The sequence below is a fragment of the Cariama cristata genome, unplaced genomic scaffold, assembly GCF_000690535.1.
Source record: "Cariama cristata isolate BGI_N322 unplaced genomic scaffold, ASM69053v1 scaffold28112, whole genome shotgun sequence".
Classification (NCBI taxonomy): domain Eukaryota; kingdom Metazoa; phylum Chordata; class Aves; order Cariamiformes; family Cariamidae; genus Cariama; species Cariama cristata.
In genome coordinates, this window is record NW_009605997.1 from 398 (window position 1) to 1,904 (window position 1,507).

The window sequence follows — 1,507 nt, forward strand, 5'->3', positions numbered from 1 at the left end:
CGGCCGCCCTCCTCCCGTACTTGGCCTGTGTGCGGCTGCGGGTGCAGCGTCCTCCCGACAGCTTCCAGCCCCGTGGGGTGGCCCATGGCTGCGGGGGGTTGGCCGTGGGGCACGGCGTTGCCTGCAAACGCCGATCTCGGGCCCCTCAGTGCCTGCCCGGGATGGGGATCAGCCCAGTTCTCTCTTAGTCATCACATCTAGGTACAAACATGAGAAGTGCGGGGAAAACCTGGTGGAGGTTTTTCCTGGTGGAAAACCTGCTTGGGAACGGTTGTCTCGAGGCGGGTGAGGGCTGCCCAGGGACAGCAGTGCTGTCCCTGCGTGGCCCCGTCTCTCTGCTGAGGGCTCCATTTTGTGGATTGGTGAAATTCAGTTTGGCCACAGCTGCGTAATGGGTAACCCCAACCTATCGCTGCACGTTGGGAGCTCAGCAAGAGCGGGCATGAGCAGAGAGGGAGTTTAACAGGAGCAAGTCTTCCAGGGCTGGTTGGCTCAGAGTTGGATTTAAGGTTTTTGGGGCTGCTGAGCGAGGGTGGTCTCCCCCATGGCACTGATGTAACCCGTTCTATCCAGGGGCTGACACACGATGGCCCACAGCCACTCTCGGAAGCGATCGCGAAGCAGGAGCAAAAGCAATTCTCGGAGCAGACAGGAGAGGAAGGAGAAGAAAAGGAGGAAAAGCAGCAAGGACTCACACCGGGGCAGCAGCTCTCCTCCGAGGAAGCGGACCTCTGGGTCTCACAGACACAAGTCGAGCTCAGGGGCAGCTAGGGAAGGTAGGGGAAAGGCCCACGACCCTGCGTTTTCACAGTTTCATTTTTCTGGGGCAGGTGCACAGAGGGGGCCCAGGTGGGAGAAAAGGGTCCCTGCTTTTAGCTAGATCGGTGTCTGTCACCTTGCCATGCACTTTGTGCCCATTTTAGTCTTGTTCCGACAAGGACAGAGCCCTACAGCCTCTCTGCGTGCTGGTCTGGCAGCGTGGCGTGGCACCACACGCTGTGATGTGCTAAAGGTATCAGCACGGAGGGGTCTTTGCCCCAGCGTTTGGGGGCTTTGCTGTTCAGGCAAGAAAGAACCCTGGCGGGGGGGGGGGGATAGCCAGCATCCCTGCTGCGTGGGGCCAGAGCTGCTCCACTCAATCACTTCTTATGTATTGCAGAAAAGAAGAAGGAAGGAAAGGACAAAAAGAAGAGGAAGGCAAGTACCTCTTCCTCTGAGACAGCATCTTCATCCACCGGCTCCTCCTCGTCTTCTTCTTCCTCCAGCTCTTCTGATGACTCCAGTGATGGTGACTCCAAAGCTAAGAAGAGTCGACACAGCAAAAAAAAGCGAGTGAAACAGAAAGACAAAAAGAAGAAGAAGAAGAGAATAAGGAAGAAATCAAAAAAGAAGTCAAAGGAAAGGGCTAAGGAGGAGAAAGCCAAGGAAGAAGTGGTGCCTGGCCCCTCGCTGGAACAGTGGCAGAAGGAATCGCTGGTGGACTCCGGCCCAGGTAACGATGGTGGTT

General features: G+C 56.7%; 1 protein-coding gene across 1 annotated transcript in view; it reads left to right on the forward strand.

Moving 5' to 3' along the window:
- Positions 1–586: 586 nt before the first annotated feature.
- ARL6IP4 (ADP-ribosylation factor-like 6 interacting protein 4) overlaps positions 587–1,507 on the forward strand; it is a gene marked incomplete at its 3' end in the record, with an annotated part of 3,282 nt that continues 2,361 nt past the window's right edge. The window contains exons 1-2 of the mRNA XM_009696204.1: positions 587–776; positions 1,160–1,492. Of these exons, the coding sequence (XP_009694506.1) occupies positions 587–776; positions 1,160–1,492 (523 nt within the window). The remainder of the gene's footprint in view (positions 777–1,159; positions 1,493–1,507) is intronic.